This window comes from Myxocyprinus asiaticus, chromosome 35 (genome assembly GCF_019703515.2).
Source record: "Myxocyprinus asiaticus isolate MX2 ecotype Aquarium Trade chromosome 35, UBuf_Myxa_2, whole genome shotgun sequence".
Lineage (NCBI taxonomy): Eukaryota > Metazoa > Chordata > Actinopteri > Cypriniformes > Catostomidae > Myxocyprinus > Myxocyprinus asiaticus.
This window is the reverse complement of record NC_059378.1, coordinates 34,204,892-34,227,582: the sequence shown is the minus strand read 5'-3', so window position 1 is coordinate 34,227,582 and position 22,691 is coordinate 34,204,892. Positions and strand designations below refer to the sequence as shown.

Sequence of the window (22,691 nt, the reverse complement as noted above, 5' to 3'; positions counted from 1 at the left end):
TATTTCAGAGGACAGTGGAGAGGACTGCACATGCTCACTCTGGTGATTAGGCAGCAAACATTTGATGTCTGCTAAACATTGCAGTGGCAGAGAGATCCAGAGGAAAAAGACAAACAGGCTGAAGTTAGAATAAGAGTATAGGTACAATTTACTGTCAGCTTGAATATGATTATAGATTGCTCCTGAAAGTACAGGTGGTCTCAGATTCACACCCTCTCATGTCATCATATCCTTTCCAATAGATTAAGTGTGACGTTATAATCAGTAGTTCAGAGAGTGATCTTATATTCAGTAATTCATGAGTTATTTCAGTATTATAACCATTTTAATCTTTAAGTAATTCTTAAAAGATAGAGGTCTTTAGTCACAAGACCTTCTGTTTTGCCTCATGTTCGTAAAAGCAGCATGAAGCAGGTGCGTTTTAACCCATGTGACCCTTAGGCTAAAAACACTATCCATGTGTAGACCCTTAGGTCAGGAATGAACCTTCTGAACCCTTTTACTCAGGTCTGCAGGCCCTAAAACTGTATGTTATCTGTATGTTTTGTTCTAGAATATAAAGCCAATAGTCAGCCTGGGTCTCGATGACATTCAACATTTAGAAGATACAGTCTGTCCTTTCTCTTAAGATGCAGTCTTTTCTTTCTCTTTACATCTCTATCTCTCCTATTGTCTTTCTTTAAATTGATTACAGGAATTGTTGGAGGGATGGGAGCCAGGTGATTGAGTGAGAGGGTCAGTCACCCTCTGGCACCAGGTCTAAAAGAAGAAGAGTCCTGTCAGATTTATGATTACCGTTGATTCTTATCTGCTGACCAACTGTGACTTAGTGGTTCAGAAGAATTAATGTTATGTCTCTAAATAACAGCTTTTGCATAAAGTTTCCAAAAAAATCTGTATGATTAACCTATCAAAAAAAATTAGCTCTTTGGGTGAACTTGATTCAGTTGTGGACAGTGGTTCCATGTGTTTGAAATTAGTTAACTTAAAATTACTATGAAATCTCAACACAAACTCTGTGTAGATAGAACCTGGCTGAATTGGGTAAATCCAACAAAATTAGACGTGTCAATGTATCTCAAATAAATCGTTATGTACTAACTAGTAAAAGTGAATGTTAGCATGCTAAACACATGCTGGTCAGAAGCACTACAGAGTATCAAATTCATGTGTGACATCTATCTGTCATCATTGATAGTTCAAGCTCCACTCTTCACCAGAATGGTAACCCCCAAAACTCCAATATTACATAAACTCTTCTAAATCTCAACATAATAAAACATTAAACACTAAATAGAATCCCCCCTTCATATTCATCATGCACAAAAACACGTAAAATAACACAAATTTTAACATTTACTCTAACTATAGAAATGGAAATAGAAATGGAAATCCCCTGCCCAATTTCATCATTAACACCATAAGAAGTATTCATGTAGTCCCAACTCAAATGGATTAAAATGTAAAATGGATAGAACACAATGAAATCAAGTTGTGACAAAATGTTTCAGAAGTTTGTTGCCTTAGCTCATTTTAATTATGTAAACTGATCAAGTAGCAAAAATTATTTTTTGAGTGAAGCCTGTAAACCTGTAAAGATGACGTCAATTCATTTGCATTTGCCAATAATTGTTAGCTGTTTTTGTATTGTGAGTTAGTTCTAGTTCAAGATCTGATCTTTAAACTTTGTCTTCAGTAAACTCTCTCTTCATTGATTGAAACTTCAGCTCTGACTCCGACTCTTCATTGTCTCTGCTGGTCTCTATGGGTCAAGCTGTATTCCCCTACATTACAATCTTTTCAACCCAAATGGAACAAGTAATTTGTCAGATTTTCAGACAAATCTGAAAGTTGTGGTCAGCCCTCTGGAAAAACTTAGAGGTTCATATGATGCAACATCTTGCAAAACTGTCCACTGATATGCTAAAGCATTCATTCTGAAATAACAACTACTTGTCATAGTTGGAGCTAAAGTAAGCATGAAAGTGAAGTTTTATGAAAAGATCAGCCAGAATAATTTAGCCAAATTAAAATATGCACACAGCATTCAGAAATGCTGAAATACTTCAGAATCTATTTGACGATTCTGTTCAGGTTGGGGTCAGTTAGTTTAATGGCCTCTGTGAGCCAATGGGTCAAAAGATCTTAGCCAGTAAAAGACAATATAAGGAGAATCGGGGTACATTACCTCCACCAAGATTCTTCCAAATAAATAGTTCTTTTAAACACACTGACCTTTGTCTTTGTGCTTTTCAAAACTTCTCTAGAGGAGGGATTGTTATGTATTATTTTCAATTAGTGCAAATCTAGTTTCTGAGAAGGTGTGCATTTCAGTGTTTCTAAATAAAAATGTCACTGTGTACATACACCTACTAAAAATGTTATGTTCAGAGGGAAAAGAAAAGTAATTTGAACTCTTGGGAGACCAGACAATTGTTATGTCTGGTACAACAAAGAATGCTGTACCAGAAATAACAATACAGAGAGGGGGTTACAGTAGTTTGGTATGTCTGGAGGGCAACTTAGTCAACATGAAACCAATTACATTTCTTAATACATGTTCCTGGTGTTATGTGCACAATTCATCAGTACATGTTATTCCAAAGAACATATTTGTCTTTGTTATCTTTCATCAAAATTTAACAATTTGCTGATTTAACAATTTAACAATCTCCTAGACTGCACGGGAAGGGGAAATAATGTCAACCAATAGTCAATTACCTATTTAGGAATTGTTTTATGCTACTTTTAATTTCAGGTTGTGCAGCCTTTCAAAATCTTGCCAATAGTTAACGCAGTCATTTAATGCTGGCTACCGTAAATGTAATAAAGATTCTGGCAATAATAGCAAATAATGAAAGATTTGAATACCATTGGGATACATCAAGATGCTCTCGAGGGTGAACTTGACCTTCAGCCTCCACGTTCCATTCACCATCTCGGTTCCCAGCTGGAAAAGGCTCAAATAAATATGGCTTAGTTCCTTAGACAATATTTTCATCCTCTCCACAATCGACTGCAAACTCGCATTCAGGTCCTACTCCATTCTTGTATGAAATGGAAATTGTTCTCTACATTTTTTACATTTCTCTTCTCATTGAATGTTCTGTTTCACTCAGCACATTACTGAAGTTAAATGACTTGGAAATGGTGTTTCATGTTGACTTGAAAGAAAAAATACATCAAAGTGTCAGTTTATTAGAAATGGCAGGTTTTTGGTTATCCATAAGTACAAAAAAACGATTGACTATTGTTATTCTTCATGTGTATTTTTGGTGATTAAACTCTAGATACATAGGTTGAGCTAATGAAATCAAACAAAGGGTGATGTAAATTTGGCTGATATGATAGGTGTGGGGGAGAAACAGATAAATATTAAGTCCTTTTTTTACCATAAAATTCCATAGGTGGCGATATGCAAGAAGAATTTTAATTGCCTAAAAATAAAAGAAGAAGAATGTGGAAGTGAAAGTGGAGATTTAAGTAAAAAAGGACTTAAATATTGAACTGTTTCTCACTCACACCTATCATATCACTTCGTTAGACATGGATTTAACCACTGGAGAATATGGATTACCTTTACGCTGCCTTAATGTGCTATTTGGACCTTCAGAGTTCTGACCACAATTCACTTGCATTGAATGGACCAGCAGAGCTGAGATATTCTTCTAAAAATCTTTGTTTGTGTTCAGCAGAAGAAAGAAAGTAATACACATCTGGGATGGCATGAGGGTGAGTAAATGATGAGAGAATCTTCATTTTTGGGTGAACTATCTCTTTAAGCACACTGGTCTGGTAGTATTATGAGCTGTGTATAACATTTGTACAGCACCAATAGCGTAGGTTGTGAATAATGAACAAACAATCACAGTCCTTTCTGTTAAAACTCTTTATTTAGTTGCTCAACAACTAGTAGAACAAATAATTAATACAGAAAATGAGACATAGGTATAAAACATTCTGAACTGTATCTAAACAATCAACATATCAAGTCTGTCCTGTGTGAATTCACACAGCTAAAATTAGGAACAAAGAGAAAACTTTTCAAACATCAAGACATCAGCTGAGGCCCACATTTACTTCTTTAAAAAAAGAAATTAAATAGGACAATTAAAATGGTCAATTGTGAGTAACACCTAACTATCTTACTGTAAATGTATTAACATTCAATGTATAGAAAATACCACTGTAATATTTAAAAATATACTACACTGATCAAGTGTAATTTGTAATATCAGAGAAAAATCAAGTATATGCAAAAACCATTTATATGATCAAATAAGATCTAACAAAAAGCACACAAGATAATTATGTGCTCTAAATAACTTCAGTTGCAAATAACAAACAATAAGTGTTGCAAATCTGATGCCACCTTCTCCCAAGGCAATATTATCTGTCAGATTCTGGTGCAAATAAAGATTTGGTTTGTCTAAGAACATATGGCTTTGATGAAAGAATATTCAAGTCTTCAGTTTCGGGAGTTTCTGTGGGTGCAAATTAGTAATTACAGAAGGATTAAGATTGCATAGTATGTGGACAGAAAATAACAAATCAGACTCAAATAATTGAAAGTACAACATTACACACTTTTACATGAATAACAACTAACACATCAAATTAGAAGAGAATGTCAGTTTTAACTTCAGTCATTAGGAATGTACAATCGGTTCGAAAAACAGATTTACTGAGGAAATACTAATGAGAAAACCCTAAACAAAATTATACAAATGTTTTCAAGAAATTCAGGTAACCTGGCTCATTTTTTTTTTTTTACAGCCACAATTCTCTATCTATAGATTCCCTTCAGGATATCCTGCTGGAAAAAAAAAAACAGCTTAAACCAACCTAAGGTGGTTTGCTGTTCCTAGCTGGCTTAAGCAGGTCTAGCTGGTCTCCTAGCCTCGTAACTAGTGCTCAAGCTGGTTTCCCAGCCTGACCAACTGAGAAGTGCCCAAACCCCTTTAAAACAGACATGCCAAACAAGCCTGACTGGGAGACCAGCTAACCACTTTAGGCTGGTTTAAGCTGTTTTTACTTCAGCAGGGCAGACAACAATCCTCACTAAACATGTTTTTTTTTTTTTTTTTTCTCAAAAGAAACACAGCCTTTCGCTTTTTCCCCATATAAATGCAAAACACTTACAATTAACCAAATAATTTTTTTTGGTTTCCTCACATATTTCACTCTCACTCTTCCTCGACCATAATTTCTTGGCCCTGAAGATTGTTTTTGTTGCTTCCCGTGAGGGGTGGAGGGGTGCGGCCACACCTGTCCATCCTGTCTGAGTTGAGATCCAGCTCCTCAAAGGAGGAGACACTGGAAGTGTCGCTCGTCTCCGCATGGTCAAAGTCCCGATCACACTCCCAGTTTCTGTCTCCACGCGAATGCGTCCGTGTGGTGGACGGGGCAGGTGAGGTGTCTCGGCTTTCCGAGGGAGGCAGGTGGCTCACGGAACTGCGCTCGCTGTGAGAGTCAGCACCTGTGTGTTTACACACCACACACACAAACAAAACACAACAACATGAGCTCTGGTGATTAATTTTGCCTTAATGTCTCACAGTGAGCAAGCAACACTTTCACTAATGAAAAGCTATGGCTACATTCACACAGCAGCAGAATTAGAGTCCTAAATATGGTTAAGTATACACAGTTTGGTTATATGTAAATGAGGTTGACATCCGCATTCTATAATTGAACTGACACTTTGAGAGCGTGCTTGGTAAATCTGTGCTATTTAAACGGAACCGCACTGAACAACTAGTTGTATATAACGTCATAGAGTGTGATTCTCACTGCACACTCGCTTGACTCATGTGTGTTGCTTTTTTTCCCATGTAGAGTTATGTTATCTCACAGAGATGAAGATATGAGCTGTGTCAGCCAAAGGTTTTAGATCCAGTTACTGACCACGTTTACATGCACTTAAGAAACCGGCTTATTCCAGGGTTTTTGCAGTAAGTGGCGTTCTAAAAACATCAAGTACACAAAAGTGCGATTTTATTATGCTGTTTAAGGGATTAAGAGAAAGCAGTTTAACACACCTAGGAGAATGCGGCTTAATGACCCCGTTTCTACCTGGTATTAAGATGCGTTTTGGGTGATCCTTTCACATGTGGTAAGCCCTAAGTATGGGTCTAAATGGGATCTAAAAGGTTTTGTGATCGGATAACAAAAAGCACATATGAATGTGGTCAAAAACGCATGTGACAACATCGCATTTAAGGTGTAAATGCTATCCACCCTGAATGTGTCCCAGACAGCAGTGAAGCACAACACCTCACCTGTCAATCAACCGCTGAGCTGAAACAAGAGTTTAAACACTGCCGGTTACGAGAGGCTTTAAAAAGAAACAACTGTGCCATCGGAAAATTTTTGTAATTAACATTTTTTATTAAATCATACAATAACAAAAAAATGCAAAACATATATATATATATAGAATCAACATTTAGGTGGCGCAGTTGTAAATACCTATAAAACTGAGATCTGGGATCCCAAAATGTTGAACCAGATTTTCAAACGATCTCAACACTCCACTCTCATATAGATCACAGAGTGTAGTAACCCCCCTCCCAATCCACTCTGACCAGCAGAAAGGGGACTTACGATACATAATTTTGGGTTCAGCCATATGCTCGAGGCAACATTTAAATAAATGTCCGATTTAAACATTCTGGACACTTTTGTCCATACCGAACGTACATGCCAAATAACGGGGTGTGACTTAACTTCTCCGAATTAGTTTGATAAAGAGGCTTTGCAATGGCGAAATAGGGGCAAGAACTTTCTGTTCAATACCAAACCAGGGAGGGGCTCTCTCAGGTGGAAGAGACCAATGAGCCAAATGTCTGAGCCTGAACGCATTGTAATAAAACAAAATCTTGGGTAGGCCTAGCCCACCTTTGTCAATTGGCCTATGTAACTTATTGAAATGCAATCTGGGACGCTTACAATTCCAAATGAAGGACTTTGCTTTGCTATCAAATTGCTTGAAATAAGAGAGGGGGACATCTACAGGGAGAGATTGTAGCAGGTAGTTAAATTTTGGAATACAATTCATTTTGATAACATTAACCTTCCCAATCATCGATAAATGTAATGAAGCCCACCTGCCCACATCGCTCGAAAACCTTTTTATTAAAGGGTCAAAATTAACACTAACTAAATCAGACAAATTTGCTGGGAATAAAATCCCCAAATACTTAATGCCCTGTTTGGGCCACTGGAAAGCGCCTGGCTGGAAAGCCATTACTGGACAGTAGGCTGTCAGAGCCAAAGCTTCGGATTTAGACCAATTGACTTTGTATCCTGAGAACTTGGAAAAAGTATTAATAATTCTGTGGAGGCAAGGCATAGATCTAGTAGAGTCAGAGACAAATAATAAAATATCATCTGCATAAAGCAAAAGCTTATGCGACACGCCTCCCGCCGTCACCCATGGAAAATCATCCTCCTTTCTTATCGCGGCTGCTAATGGTTCCAGGGCAAGACAGAACAATAATGGGGAAAGAGGGCAACCCTGCTGGGTGCCCCTATTCAGTGTAAAATAATCTGAAATTAATCCATTTGTTTGTACTGCTGCTACAGGGTGTTTATAAAGTAACTTAATCCAATCAATAAATGTACTCCCGAATCCATACATTACCAAAATCTTAAAAAGATAATCCCATTCTACCATATCAAACGCCTTTTCGGCGTCAAGTGAGATGGCAGCGACCGGAGACTGATAATGATATTGATGAAACGCCTAATGTTATCAGAAGAGCTACGGTCCTGAATAAACCCTACCTGATCTATATGTATAAGAGATGTCATAACTTTACTTAATCAGTAAGCCAAAATTTTTGACACATTTTTTACATCTAGGGAAATTGGACGGTAACTTTTACACTCGCTTGGATCTTTGTCCTTTTTAAGAATCAGACTGATCCGGGCTTGTGTCATGGCTGGGGGAAGCTTTCCATTCTTTAATGATTCTGTATAAACTTCTAACAAAAGTGGAGCCAATTCTGTAGCATAAGATTTAAAAAATTCAGTGGCAAAGCCATCTGGCCCTGGAGCCTTGCCTGTAGGTAAGGACTTAATTACCTAGTCAAGCACCTCCAAGGTTATCTCAGAATCAAGAGAATTTTTGCTCCGTCGTCAATGCAGGGAGTTCTAATGGTTCCACAAAATTTCTAATAACTTCATCAGTAGACGAAGACGTGGAACTATAAAGATCAAGATAGAACTCTTTAAAAGCATTATTAATATCAATGGCCGAGGTAAAAATTTCACCACCAGCAGATTTCACTGAGGGAATGGTAGAAAAAGACTCTCTCTGCTTTATATATCGAGCCAAAAGCTTCCCTGCTTTGTCCCCCAACTCCAAGTATGACTGTCTTGCCCTGAATAGCCAAAACTCCACTTTCTGCGACAAAACAGTATTATATCTGTATTTCAATCGGTTAATTCTCTGAGGCCATCAGACGACATTCGGTGCTTCAGCTCTGCCTCCACGAGTTCTCCTGCTTTGGATTTTTTGATGAATGAGGCATACTGTATGATCCGACCCCTAAGAACCGCCTTAAGTGCCTCCCAAGCCACGCCCACAGAAGATACTGAAGACCAGCTGGTCTCCATATAAACACTGATTTCAGACTTTAACATTTGTTGGAAATCAGGATTTTGCAACAGGGATATATTTAAATGCCAACTATATGATTTATTTTTCTCCGTATGTGGCAACAGATCTAAACTCACCAGGGCATGATCTGAGACTAAAATGTTTCCAATTGAACAATCAACAACAGATGAAATGAAGGACTTCACACACACACACACACAGTGCATCCGGAAAGTAGTCACAACGCTTCACTTTTTCCACATTTTGTTATGTTACAGCCTTTTCCAAAATGGATTATATTCATTATTTTCCTCAAAATTCTACAAACAATACCCCATAATGACAACGTGAAAGAAGTTTGTTTGAAATCTTTGCAAATTTATTGAAAATAAAAAAATGAAAAAAATCACATGTACATAAGTATTCACAGCCTTTGCCATGACACTCAAAATTGAGCTCAGGTGCATCCTGTTTCCACTGATCATCCTTGAGATGTTTCTACAACTTGATTGGAGTCCACCTGTGGTAAATTCAGTTGATTGGACATGATTTGGAAAGGCACACACCTGTCTATATAAGGTCCCACAGTTAACAGTGCATGTCAGAGCACAAACCAAGCCATGAAGTCCAAGGAATTGCTGTAGACCTCCGAGACATGATTGTATCGAGGCACAGATCTGGGGAAGGGTACAGAAAAATTTCTGCAGCATTGAAGGTCCCAATGAGCACAGTGGCCTCCATCTTCTGTAAATGGAAGAAGTTTGGAACCACCAGGACTCTTCCTAGAGCTGGCCGCCCAGCCAAACTGAGCGATCGGGGGAGAAGGGCCTTAGTCAGGGAGGTGACCAAGAACCCAATGGTCACTCTGACAGAGCTCCAGCATTTCTCTGTGGAGAGAGGAGAACCTTCCAGAAGAACAAACATCTCTGCAGCACTCCACCAATCAGGCCTGTATGGTACAGTGGCCAGACGGAAGCCACTCCTCAGTAAAAGGCACATGACAGCCTGCCTGTAGTTTGCCAAAAGGCACCTGAAGGACTCTCAGACCATGAGAAACAAAATTCTCTGGTCTGATGAAACAAAGATTGAAATTTGGTCTGAATGGCAAGCGTCATGTCTGGAGGAAACCAGGCACCGCTCATGGTGGTGGCAGCATCATGCTGTGGGGATGTTTTTCAGCGGCAGGAACTGTGAGACTAGTCAGGATCGAGGGAAAGATGAATTCAGCAATGTACAGAGACATCCTTGATGAAAACCAGCTCCAGAGTGCTCTGGACCTCAGACTGGGGCGAGGGTTCATCTTCCAACAGGACAACGACCCTAAGCACACAGCCAAGATAACAAAGGAGTGGCTCCGGGACAACTCTGTGAATGTCCATGAGTGGCCCAGCCAGAGCCCAGACTTGAACCCGATTGATCATCTCTGGAGAGATCTGAAAATGGCTGTGCACCGACGCTCCCCATCCAACCTGATGGAGCTTGAGAGGTCCTGCAAAGAAGAATGGGAGAAACTGCCCAAAAATAGGTGTGCCAAGCTTGTAGCATCATACTCAAAAAGACTTGAGGTTGTAATTGGTGCCAAAGTTGCTTCAACTATTGTACAATGTATTGAACAAAGGTTGTGAATACTTATGAACATGTGATATTTTTTCTTTTTTCTTTTAAATATATTTGCAAAGATTTCAAACAAACTTCTTTCACATTGTCATTATGGGGTATTGTTTGTAGAATTTTGAGGAAAATAATGAATTTAATCCATTTTGGAATAAGGCTGTAACATAACAAAATGTGGAAAAAGTGAAGCGCTGTGAATACTTTCCGGATGCACTGTATATATATGTATATATATATATATATATATATATATATATATATATATATATATATATAAATCTATTCTAGAATAAATCTTATGGACTAATGAAAAAAATTTATAGTCCCTACCAGATGGGTTCAAAAGTCTCCAAATATCTGCAAGACCAAGATTTTTACATCCTGTGAAGCATCAGTGTTGCTCTAGGTGACTTGCACACTTTTGCTTCACTATGATCAAGGACTGAATCCATCAATAGATTAAAGTCTCCTTCCAATATTATATCATGAGCGGTGCCAGCGGCTTGCAACATCCCTTCAAGATCAATAAAAAAGCCCTGATCATCAACATTAGGTGTGTAAATATTAGCCAAAATCAGACTTTGCCCCTGAATTTCTGCTAAAACTATAATGATTCTCCTTAATTTATCTTTAATCTGTTTGAGACATTTGAATTGTAGATGTTTATTTATCAGTATAATGACTCCCCTACTCTTACTTGAGCCAGCACTAACGAAAACATGTCCACCCCATATCTTCCCAAATTTTTCAGCTTCCTGCGGGGAAAGATGTGTTTCTTGATGAAACACTATATCACATTTCTTACGTTTAAGAAAATAAATAACCTTCCTTCTTTTTATGGGGTGCCCCAACCCATTCACATTCCATGTGGAGAGAGATAGTACACTCATATTAACATTTGACATTTTGATATAACAGAAAAAAATAAACTGTGTGTCAAAAATAATATTATACAGACCACATTTCAACATCAATGCAACAACCAAACACCGAACTTCCCCCTGAACAAAACAAACAGAAAAAAGAAAAACGTGCGCATTAACCCTGTGCACGACAGTGGCAACTGGCGTCAATCCCTCTAAACTCAGAAGGTCCAAGTACGCCTGCGAGAGCCCCCGCAACAACTTTGCCATCGGATTGCTCAAGTCCGGTGCTTCTGCACAAATTTTGTGAGGCAAAATTACATAACAAAAAATACTTTGTGAGACAAACCCCAGCCAATAGGCAGAATAAACACAAAGAACGTGTAGATTCATTCACAGAACTGTCATCGAAGGTGTGTTCCTCCACAATACAAATTCCAACCAATATAAAGCCGTTCAGTTTCCTCGGACAGACAAACAATTCTTCAGTGAGCCGGCTGTTATGAGTGCAGCAGATGACATAATCATTCCAATGTCCCGCAAAAATACTCCACATAACAAACTCCAGCCAACAGGAGGCATAAGAACAAGGAATGAACAGATCCATCCACAACTGTACCGAAGCAGTGTTATTCAACAAAACAAGCTCCAGCTGCTACGCGGAACCAGCACAAAAAACAAAACAGGCATCCCAGTTCCTCGGATCATCAAGAGTCAAATTCACTCGGAGGCCGTGAAAAAATACAAATAAAAATACATCATGATTTACACAGTCTGTCAACTTTAGACAAGACATCCTTTGTGTGGGCATGTGGATATTTTGCCGTCATCTATAGTGTCCATTCTCTATCTGGCCGGGAACTTCAGTGTAAAAGCGATCATCCGTCAATGCAAAAGTTTCTTGAAGGAGTCATGCCACAAACCAAACTCCAGCCGCTAGGCGGAGCCAACGCAACAAAGAAACAAAAATGGCGCCCGGCTTCCTTAGACAGTCGAGTCACTGAACAGCGAGTCAGTCCACTTACAAGAGAAACACGCAATAGTTTACTCACCCATAGTTTCTATAAAAGCCAGTGCCTGTTTGGGGCATCAAAATACTTTGAGAAACACGCAATAGTTTACTCACCCATAGTTTCTTTAAAAGCCAGTGCCTGTTTGGGGCATCAAAATATTTGCGGCCATCTTTGGTGTCTATTCTCAGTTTGGCCGGAAACATCAGTGCAAAAGTGATCTTCCATTGATGTAAGAGTTTCTTACATTCCTTGAATCGATTGCATGTGTCTCTCTTGTCGAAGTCGCAAAGTCCAGAAAAAAGAAAATATTGTGATTCTTCCAAGAAAGCTTTCCTTTGCTCCTCGCCTGGCGCAACACAAGATCTTTATTGGATGATCTCAGAAATTTGGCCAGAATTAATCAGGGCCTGTCTCCCTCAGCAGATCTGCGAGCTCACTCGATTTCCAGTTTATGGCCTGTTTATGACATTTTCCAAAATGTGTTCCAAGTCTGTTTTGGACACGGGTGGATTAGTGGATAATTCCCTTTCCGATGATGCTCGGGGATGTCAGCTTGAGCACGTAAGTGTTTTTTAACGTCTCCAGAGTCTGAGGATTTTAACTTCTTTGCCATGTTTACCTCAAAGAGCAAATATGTAACTGGGTGTATCGAATCTCACCGGATTATAACATGAAAATAATAAAAAAACTATCAAAGTGCGCAGAGCTAGTTGCTCACACATCTGCTTCTCGCATGGCGTCACGTGATCCCCCGCCATTGGAAAATTTGAAAATGCGGATACATACACAAGCGTGAGAACTTCGCGGATCCTCTTCTGAGTGTCCGATATCAACATGCAGCAAGACAGATGAGAAGCACAAACATCTAAAGCTCAGGTTAATACAGGAAATACACTAAAATAACGGATAATTCTGCTTGAAATGTTGCGTTTGTACTTAGATTAAATAACAGATTAATCTGGGGGAAACAGCACACAATTTTTTCCTTGCTTTCTTGGCCTTTTCTGACTTTGTTGCACTTTAATATCATTCAGTAACACAGTAACAATTGATTGATGTCATCATGAAATCAGAATCCCTCCCCTCGAAATCCGAACAGAAGTGGTCACACGAGATATATTTTGCGACCAGGTGTAAACAGTGATGTGTCTCACCTGACCACATGTGATCGGATCACCTGGGATGCATCGTAATACCAGGTGTAAACAGGGTCAGTGTGACCATAAAAACACTTAAGTGCCATTCTAACTGGTTTTTGAGGAGTGCACATACAGTATATGTGAACAGACCGGATAGCAAACGTCATAAGATGGAGCCTAACAACAGTCAACAATGCGGAAAGAATTTAACATTTCTGGAAGTACAATGGGAAAAGCACATACACTATAAACTATACCCATTTATACACACCATTGTACAATATCGACTGTCCCTCACGTTCACATATATGTGCTAGTACATTGGGGGAATCCCGGAATTTGACATAAGAGGGAAATCCCACTATTGCAGCACAATTCCACTACAGGTCGTGATAGAAAGTTTGCACACATCCCTGAAATTCTTGACCTAAGAGAACTCGGTGCCTCGATTGAACATGAGACTATTTAGCAGAGATGGGCCACTTCTATTAAAATGAATGGGGAAAATTGGAATGGCCATCGGTCAACTGATGAAGAAAGGAAGTCCCGCCTTAAAGGTTAAAAAGCCAATCACCTTTTAGATAGAGACATCGCCTGTCAATCAACTTGAAAAAGCAGTTGCGCATTAGCTATACAAGCCGGGAACATTTTTTTTTTTTTTTTTGCGTAATCTGAGGTAAAGAAGCACAATTTATAATACCAGTGTACCAATCAGATTTTACTGCCGATTTGAAATATGTTGTTTGATTGTAATATTGAACAACCGTTTTGGAGGTTTTGGTCTTTCCCCATTCAAGTAGATAGGAGCTGCACTTTCATGACTGGAAACAGCTTCCTGAGCGCATTCCAAAGATGGCCACCAGTGGACTGACTTGCTAGAAAGACTTTGGTTGAAATAATTTATTAAAAAAACATTGTGGCACTTGCCCTAACATTTTTCGATGTTACTGAAGTCACCATATTTGATATTCACTTTAGTCACTGTCACTATGGTTACAGGCGTCGTTTATGGCTATCTTGAGAACAGAAATTTTGAAAGTCACAGCTGTTAGTAAATATGTTTGTCAAACACTGTGTGAAAGTAGCCTATTAAATATTCCCAGAATTCATGCCCTCCTCCTCTTAATAATGCCCCTGAACATCTTCTCATTTTAGAGTGAGAGAGAAGAACTTGTTTCCTTCTGTTTAATCAGCTATTCCAGGTTGTTTCTGCAATGTGCTACTTGTTAATTAGCAGTCGTGTGTGAGATGTGGTGGTGGAACGGAGCAGACGAGTGTTTTGAGTATTTGCATGTGCAGGCATTGGAAGGGTGTTGGAGAGTGTGAACACAAAACCTTTCTAGATAATTAGATTTTAATATTTTAAAATAAGACAATGGGCCTTATTCATAAAACAGGACCAATGAACACATTTCTGTGAAAATTGTTCGTAAAACCAAAACGTTTAGAATGGTTTCTGCCCATGTAAAACTCATCGCCACAAGGCTTTGGTGTTGAGGGTGGTTGCTATGTTGTTGTTATGCAGTTGCTAAGGTGTTCTGAGTGTTTTTTAGTATGTTGCTATAGGGTTACTAGGATGTTCTAGGTGGTTGCCAGGTTGTTGAGTGCTTTTAATATGTTACTACAGGGTTACTAGGATGTTCTGGGTGGTTGCCAGTTTGTTGAGTGCTTTTAGTATGTTGCGATAGGGTTATTAGGATGTTCTGGGTGGTTGCCAGATTGTTGGGGGCTTTTAGTATGTTGCTATATGGTTACTAGGATGCTATGGGCGGTTGCCAGAATGTTGCTATGCAGTTGCTTAGGTGTTCAAAAGTTATTAGTATAAACATGTGTGAAACTTTGGGCAGTTGGTTGCACTAGAGGGTTTGAGTTAGAGTCTCCAAATTTGCTCCAGTTAATGTTCAGACTGAACTCTATCTGTGTGCCAACTACGGTTCTATGGGCTGCCATAGACTCAATGGCGGAATAATAATAATAACAATAATAATAATAAAAAGAACACTAACGATTACAATAGGGGCCTACGCACTTTCAGTGCTTGGCCCCTAAATATAATTTGAGTAAGACATCAAATACAAACATCTCTTTTATCCAATGATCACTGATGCTGTAAGCCCTGAGTAACTAAAACCTTTAAGCTTTTACCTTAGGCAGTTTTCTAAAAATGAGTGAATAATCCAATGTTATATCTTAGATGTCCAGAACAAAATGTTCTTGGACGTTGCAGCAATTGGCATTATTCATGTTTATATATATATATTTAGGTAAATATTTATTAACATGTTTGTGCATATAAATGAAATTTATTAAATATAATTTTTCCTTGTGTTCATTTATTGAAAAACAGTGTGAAAAGCTGGTCTTTATTTTTATATTCATTTATTACTGTGATTTAAAATGTTGTATTAAAAATTCTGAATCTATTTAGAAAAAAATGTCTGTTTGGTTGAAATATAGATTCCTCTAAATGAATAAAAAATTTACATTTTAAGCAATTACCTATGGAGGACACAGTGCGTCATATTAATAAATAAGTCTTTCAATAAAAACATCAATATACTGTATATGTCATTATATCTTTCAATAAATAAATCATGAAATGTATCAGTAAATGAATAAATAAATGACATGTAAAATACATTTTCTTTTGGACAATTATTTATTTGTTGACACATTTTATGATTTATTTATTGATTGACATAAATATTGACACATTTCATGATTATATTATTTATTGAAAAAAATAATGGCATATATATTGATGCTTTTAATGAAGGATTTATTTATTTTAATTTCAACTTTATTTCAATATCAATTTCAGAGCAAATACTGTATATCAATACTGAGATAAATATTAAATATCATCAAAAGACTAAGATATGTATCCAGGGCGTGCTGAGTGACTCCAGCCAGGTCTCCTAAGCAACCAAATTGGCCTGGTTGCTAGGGAGGGTACATTCATATGGGGTAATCTCCTTGTGGTCGCTATAATGTAGTTCGCTCTCGGTGGGGCGCGTGGTGAGTTGTGCGTGGATGCTGCGGAGAATGAAGCCTCCACATGCACTATGTCTCCGCGGTAACGCGCTCCACAAGCCACGTGATAGGATGCACGGGTTGCTGTCACGATGCCACCACGAGGACTTAGAGCACATTGGGAATTGGGCATTCCAAATTGGGGAGAAAAAGGGGAGAAAATCAACAAAAAAATAAAGTGAAAAATTACTATTACAATTTGAAAAAAAAAAAAACAGAAATTCTTAAACTACTTCAAAGAGTTCTCATCAAAAAATCCTCCACGTGCAGCAATGACAGCTTTGCACATCCTTGGCATTCTAGCTGACAGTTTGTCCAGATACTCAGGTGACATTTTACCCCAAGCTTCCTGTAGCACTCTTGTCGGGCACTTCTCACACACCTTACAGTCTAGCTGATCCCACAAAAGCTCAATGGGATTAAGATCCATAACACTCTTTTCCAATTATCTGTTGTCCAATGTCTGTGTTTCTTTGCCCATTCTAACCTTTTCTTTTTTATTTCTGTTTCAAAAGTGGCTTTTTCTTTGCAATGCTTCCCATAAGGCTTGCACCCCTGAGTCTTCTCTTTACTGTTGTACATGAAACTGGTGTTGAGTAGGTAGAATTCAATGAAGCTGTCAGCTGAGGACATGTGAGGCGTCTATTTCTCAAACTAATGACTCTGATGTACTTATCCTCTTGTTTAGTTGTACTTCTGGCTTTCCACATCTCTTTCCGCCCTTGTTAGAGCCAGTTGTCCTTTGTCTTTGAAGACTGTAGTGTACACCTTTGTATGAAATCTTCAGTTTTCTGGCAATTTCAAGCATTGTATAGCCTTCATTCCTCAAAACAATGATTGACTGACAAGTTTCTAGAGAAAGCGGTTTCTTTTTTTCCATTTTTGACCTAATATTGACCTTAAAACATGGCAGTCTATTATACAGTCTAGCCAACTGTGTATGATATAATGGCAAGTGATTTTCTAGTACCAAATTAGCAATTTAGCATGATTACTCAAGTATAATGTGTTGGAGTGATGGCTGCTGGAAATGGGGCCTCTCTAGATTTGATCAAAAATGACTTTTTTTCAAATAGTGATTATTACATTATTCCAAACTTCTGGCCGCCAGTAGTTTGGAATAATGTAATAATCACTATTTGAAAAAAAGTCATTTTTGATCAAATCTAGAAAGGCCCCATTTCCAGCAGCCATGTATGTGTGTGTGTGTGTCTGTTTTAAAGAGAGATGTGGGTTGAATGTTGTAGGGCTGTGCAACATAGCTAAAATATACAGTATATATACAGTATGTGTGTGTATATATATATATATATATATATATATATATATATATATATATATATATATATATATATATATATATATTCACACATACTGTATATATACTACAACATTCAACCCACATCTCTCTTTAAAACACACACACACACACAAAGAGACACACACATACACAGACCCTGCCATTATAAGCACATTTCTGTCCAATATACCACTTTGAAGAAAATCATTTTGCTACAGTTCCATGACCAGCATCTTTCTTGAGTAAACAGATGTTGACTGCTTAAGTCTGAGAAGAGAGGGGTCAGTTTCATACCAGTTCAGCAAAATATGGCAATTCTTGACACCTAAAACATCCCTTAAACACATCACTTGAAATGTCTGCACAGAAATGCATAACTGACACAGCATGAAAAAATGAAATTATTTTTTGTAAATGACTGCAATTCTTCAGAAGAGATGATAATGCATATTAATTATTAAATGGGCAGTCATTTATGAGACTACAGCTGCAGTGAAAAATCTCAGCAAATTTTAAACACAGAGCAGACATTTCCTCACAGACAATCAAAAATACTTTAAATAAACATTAAAAAAAAAACCACACATCTGTTCCCTTAAAAATTCAAAAAGCACTTTGTGTCATTAAGAATACTGTTGGCTCAATAAAAGCTGAAAAATAATTAAAACATTTATTTGGGACATTTTTTGATCATATATTTTGGTACACTAATAAATCATTCTGATAAGTTTATTTAGATTCTCAGAAGTCATTTACACAACTTAGAAACAAATACATGGCAAGTTAAACACTAGGGATGGACAAACATTTCTCTTTAAAGTCAGCATGAAACAACATTCGCAACCCATTTTACTTGTGCAATGTGATCTACTAATGAGTGTGGCAGGATGGTCAATGAGGGAAAAAAGGGTGGGACTTCATTTCATACATCAGGAATTGATTGGATGTTGCAAAGTGGGCGTTCCAGGCCAGAATGGACCAGATGTTAATGTGAGTATTGTGCTAAAACAATGCTTAAATATGTATTTGGCTATTGGTTAATGTTATCCAATAGCCTGCCCAGCCTAGGTGATTTTAGCGGGAAAGGAAAAGTAATTTCAGAGGTGGAGCAAGTTGTTAGATGTTGATGAGATTACAAAGACAAACATTTTTATTCAATTTTTTTTGTAATTAACATTTTTTATTGATTCATATATACACCACAAAGAAAAACCCAACACATATACAACGAATCAACATTTCACATTCAAACCCCACTAATATCCCTCCCCATTCACCAACCCTACCCTGACACCCAACGAACACCCCTGTGGTCCCACATAATAACACACACACACAAGCTAAAAAAAAAAAAAAAACAGAAAACAAAAAATATAATAAACATACATAATTAAACTAAACTACACTCTCCACATCCCCTCCCCAAGAGTCCCCCCAAAAAACAAAATAATTGCACCATTTCTTAACAAATAAGACCCAAAACCCCAGTCTTCTACTTACCCCTTCCTCGAAAGCAGCCACCCTCCCAATTTCCACACACCACTTCGAAAAATAGGGCACTCCATTCGACTTCCATCCCCTTAAAATTATTTGCCTGCCAATCATGAGACTGGTTAGAACCCAATTTTTTACGTGATTATCCCGCAAAATTATGACCGCCCCATCACCCAAAATACAGTGTCTGGGACAAACATCACACATTCAACTCTAAACTTTCAACCAAAATTCTTGAATCTTAGCACATCCCCAAAAAACTTGGTTTGTGTCTACATCTTCTGATTGGCAATGCCAACAGGTGGGTGTGTCTTTAAGATCAAACCTATATAATCTAGAGGGGGTCCAATAGAATCTGTGTAATATCTTGAATTGCATAAGGTGAACCCTTGCATCTCTAGATGCAGACTTGACATTTTTTAGAATCTTAGCCCACACTTCCTCCTCCAATACCAAGTTTAAATCTTTCTCCCATAATCTCTTGATGGAAATTAAAGCTCCGTCTCCCAGACTCTGAATTAACAGGGAGTAATACACTGATGCCTCATGACCTTTTCCAAAAGCAGTAATCACCTCTCCCAGAGTATCTGCTGCTTTAGGGGGGCTGTGAGCAACTCCCAAAAATATTACAGAGCAGGTGGCGCAGCTGCAAATACCTACAGAACTGAGATCTGGGAATCTCAAAGTGTTGAATCAAATTTTCAACAGATCTAAACACTCCACTCTCATATAGGTCACTGAGTGTAGTAATTCCCCTCACAATCCACTCTGACCAGCAGAAAGGGGACCTTTCAATACATAATTTGGGGTTCAGCCATATGCTCGAGGCAACATTTAAATAAATGTCCGAAATAAACACTCTGGACACTTTTGTCCATACTGCATGCAAATGAGAGATAACGGGGTGTAACTTAACTTCTGCGGTTAGTTTGATAGAAAGGATTTGCAATGGCAAAATAGGGGCAAGAACTTAGTAACCCAGGGAGGGTCTCTCTCAGGTGGAAGCGACCAATGAGCCAAATGTCTGAGACCAAAAGCATAATAGTAAAACAATATTTTGGAGAAACCTAACCCACCTTTGTCAATTGGCCTGTGTAACTTGTTAGAATGCATTCGAGGGCGCTTACCATTCCAGATAAAAGATTTAGCAATACTATCAAATTGTTTAAAATAAAAGAGGGGAACTTCAATGGGGAGAGATTGTAACAGGTAGTTAAATTTTGGAATACAACTCATTTTTATAACATTAACCTTCCCAATCATAGATAAATGTTATGAAGCCCATCTTTCCACATCACTCGAAAACTTTTTTATTAAAGGGTCAAAATTAACTCTGACTAAATCACATAAATTTGCTGGGAATAAAATACCCAAATACTTAATGCCCTGTTTGGGCCACTGAAAGGCACCTGGCTGAAAAGCCGTTACCGGGCAGAATGCTGTCAGAGCCAGAGCTTCAGATTTAAACCAATTAACTCTGTATCCCGAAAATCTAGAGAAGGAATTGATCATTCTGTGGAGGCAAGGCATAGATCTAGTGGGGTCGGAGACAAATAATAAAATATCATCTGCGTAAAGCAAAAGCTTATGTGCCACACTTCCCGCCATCACCCCATGGAGAATCATCCTCCTTTCTTATCGCGGCTGCTAATGGTTCCAGGGCAAGACAGAACAATAATGGGGAAAGAGGGCAAACCTGCCGGATGCCCCTATCCAGAGTAAAATAATCTGAAATTAATCTATTCGTTTGTACCGCCACTACAGGGTGTCTATAAAGTAACTTAATCCAACCAATAAATGTACTCTCGAACCCATACATTTCCAAAATCTTAAAAAGATAATCCCATTCTACCATATCAAATGCCTTTTCGGCATCAAGTGAGATGACAGCGACCAGAGTCTGAACATTCGCTACTGACCACATGATATTGATGAAATGCCTACTGTTGTCAGAAGAGCTGCGGCCCCAAATAAACCCCACATGATCTATGTGTATAAGAGATGTCATAACTTTACTTAATCGAATAGCCAAAATTTTTGACAACATATTTACATCTAGCTGGATCAGGAAAATTGGACGGTAACTTTTACACTCACTTGGATCTTTGTCTTCTTTAAGAATCAGACTGATCCAGGCTTGTGTCATGGTTGGTGGGAACTTTCCATTCTTTCATGATTCCGTATAAACTTCTAATAAAAGTGGAGCCAATTCTGTAGCATAAGATCTAAAAATTTCAGCAGCAAAACCATCTGGCCCCAGAGCCTTGCCTGTAGGTAAGGCCTTAATTACCTCGTCAAGCTTCTCCAAGGTTATCTCAGAATCAACAGAATGTTTTTGCTCAGTTGTCAATTTAGGGAGTTCTAATGGTTCCACAAAATTTTGAATATCTTCATCAGCAGATGAAGACGTGGAATTATAGAGACCAAGATAGAACTCTTTAAAAGCATTATTGATATCAATGGCCGAGGTAAATATGTTACCACAAGCAGATTTCACTGAAGGAATGGTAGAAAAAGACTCACTCTGCTTTATATATGCCCTGAATAGCCAAAACTCCACCTTCTGTGACAAAATAGTATTATATCTGTATTTCAATTGGCTCAATTCTCTGAGGCCATCAGATGGCATTCGGTGCTTCAGCTCTGCCTCCACTCTTTTAATATTCCCTTCCAACTCCACAAGTTCTCGTGCTTTGTATTTTTTGATGAATGAGGCATATCCGGCCCCTAAGAACCGCCTTAAGTGCCTCCCAAGCCACGCCCACAGAGGATACTGAGGGCCAGCTGGTCTCCATATAAACATTGATTTCAGACTTTAACATTTGCTGGAAATCAGGATTTTGCAAAAGGGATACATTAAAGTGCCAACTATATGATTTCTTTTTCTCCGTATGTGGCAACACCTCTAAACACACCAGGGCATGATCTGAGACTAAGATGTTTCCAATTGAGCAATCCACAACAGACGAAATTAGGGAGTTAGATATAAAAAAAAAAATCTATTCTAGAATAAATCTTATGGACTTATGAAAAAAATGTATAGTCCCTACCAGATGGGTTCAAAAGTCTACAAATATCTGTAAGACCAAGATTCTGTGAAATGTCACTGTTGCTCTAGGGGGCTTACATAATTTTGCTTCACTATGTTCAAGGACTGAGTCCATCAAACGATTAAAGTCTCCTCCCAATATTATATCATGAGGGGTGCCAGTGGCTTGCAACATCCCTTCAAGATCTTTAAAAAAGTCTTGATCATCAGCGTTAGGTGTGTAAATATTAGCCAAAATCAACCTTTGCCCCTGAATTTCTGCTAAAACAATAATGATTCTTCCTAATTTATCTTTAATCTGTTTGAGACATTTGAATTGTAGATGTTTACTTATCAATGTAATGACTTCCCTGCTCTTACTTGAGCCAGCACTAAAGAAAACATGTCCACCCCATATCTTCCCAAATTTTTCAGCTTCCTGCGGGGAAAGATGCATTTCTTGAAGAAACACTTTATCATATTTCTTACATTTAAGAAAAGAAATAACCTTCCTTCTTTTTATGGGGTGCCCCAACCCATTCACATTCCACGTGGAGAGAGACAATCCACTCATATTATCAACTGACATTTTGACATGTTAA

The 22,691-nt window shown here is 38.2% G+C and overlaps 1 protein-coding gene across 1 annotated transcript in view; it reads right to left on the bottom strand.

The window, feature by feature from the left end:
• Positions 1 to 3,886: 3,886 nt before the first annotated feature.
• The window catches only part of LOC127426127 (testis-expressed protein 264 homolog), a 107,478-nt gene continuing 88,673 nt past the window's right edge, over positions 3,887 to 22,691 (bottom strand). The window contains 1 exon segment of the mRNA XM_051672677.1: positions 3,887 to 5,479. Within this exon segment, the coding sequence (XP_051528637.1) occupies positions 5,187 to 5,479 (293 nt within the window). The 3' untranslated portion in view covers positions 3,887 to 5,186.